Source organism: Orycteropus afer, unplaced genomic scaffold (genome assembly GCF_000298275.1).
Source record: "Orycteropus afer afer isolate SDZICR_OR568_19922 unplaced genomic scaffold, OryAfe1.0 scaffold00067, whole genome shotgun sequence".
NCBI lineage: Eukaryota > Metazoa > Chordata > Mammalia > Tubulidentata > Orycteropodidae > Orycteropus > Orycteropus afer.
Window position 1 is genome coordinate 4,565,561 of NW_006921654.1, and position 1,438 is coordinate 4,566,998.

General features: G+C 42.7%; 1 protein-coding gene across 1 annotated transcript in view; it reads left to right on the forward strand.

Annotated features, from left to right (window-relative positions):
- Positions 1–1,438, forward strand: part of SLC7A6 (solute carrier family 7 member 6) — a 24,469-nt gene that overhangs the window by 17,747 nt on the left and 5,284 nt on the right. The window contains exon 6 of the mRNA XM_007940290.2: positions 887–983. Coding sequence (XP_007938481.1) covers positions 887–983 — 97 coding nt within the window. The remainder of the gene's footprint in view (positions 1–886; positions 984–1,438) is intronic.

The following is a 1,438-nucleotide window of genomic DNA, read 5'->3' on the forward strand; positions in this document are numbered from 1 at the left end:
TGGTTAGCAGTCAAGTGCCTTAGGCACTACACTACCAAGCTTCTTTAGTTTTGTGTATTTCATTGTACATAAATTATATTTCAAGAAAATGCATTAAAAAAGAAAAAAATACTTTATATTGTGGCCTTGCATGCAGGTTCTTCCCAACACTCTCACATACCCTAACCTGGTACTACTAGCGTTGTAGCACCCACCTTCAATGAGGCCATGCCTTTCACACCTCCAAGCCTCTTTTGACTTGGACATGCTGGTTCCCTCCCCACCCACTCACCTTCTGGCAAACTCTCTTTTCCCCAGCTCAGATGTGGTCATTGCTTGTAAAGCTTTTTGTGCCCAGCTCATGCCTTAGCCTGGTGAGTGCTGTGTGTTCCATGATGCTGCTGCTACCCTAGATGGCATTTCATTTCTCCACTGGTCTGTTTCCTAGTCTATAGAACTCTGTAGGTGCAGAAATGAGGACACATGGGTTGTTCTGATCCCTAGCTGGTCCTGGCCTCTCACATATCAAGGGTTCAGGAACGATAGATACATGGAGGGTACAAACAGAAGTCTAGCTGCCCTTCTTAAAAAAGCCCTAGTCTTAGAGAAGTGGGATTGTCTGTAGGTCATATGGATTCTGTAACTGGAGGAGGTAGGGATGTCAGTGGGTGACAGTGGGGTGGGGCTTTTGTGGTTAATGGTGAGGTGTCCATGGTTGAGGAGAATGGACACACCAGTGGGTAAAGGTGGGCTGGACATGCAAAGGACAGAGGATGCTCCTGAGAGAGATTGCCCCCTGCTTTTTTTTTTTTGGTTGGGGGTGCTCTGAGCCTGGTTTGTCTGAGTGAGGAGTGTGGCTGCATGTCTGAGTAAAAGGATCCTGCTAACATGTTTCTTGTCATTCCAGGTTGTTTTTTGTGGGCTCTCGTGAGGGTCATCTCCCAGACCTTCTGTCCATGATTCACATGAAACGTTTTACACCTATCCCTGCTTTGCTGTTCAACGTAAGTTCAGCTGGAGAGTGGGGTTGGATCTGTGCAGTGATCCTGCTGGCTAAATGAGGAGACTTGAGCAGGGCCTATACCACTGTCTTGAGATACTGCTTGGGCCATTCAAATGTTTCTTCCTTTTTCTTAAAATTTTCTTTTTTAATGATAAAAGTAAAACTTAGAGAAGTCAAATAATACTACAAAAGAATATAAAGATGGACTTAGAAGGTGTATCTGTCTTTTATGCCAGTGGCTTTTCTTTTTAAAAAAAAAAAAAAATCATGTCTAGAAAAATCAGGTTACTTGTAGACTAGCTCTCCTAGGAACCTCCATTCATGTGATAGAAATCATAGATTTATATTTATCATACTTTATTATGGCAGTTTTTTGGTTAGATGGCAGTAGAGTGTATAACAACAAAGTCAGTAAATTATGAATGTATCTGAAGAGGGATGGAGTCTTAAAGAAGG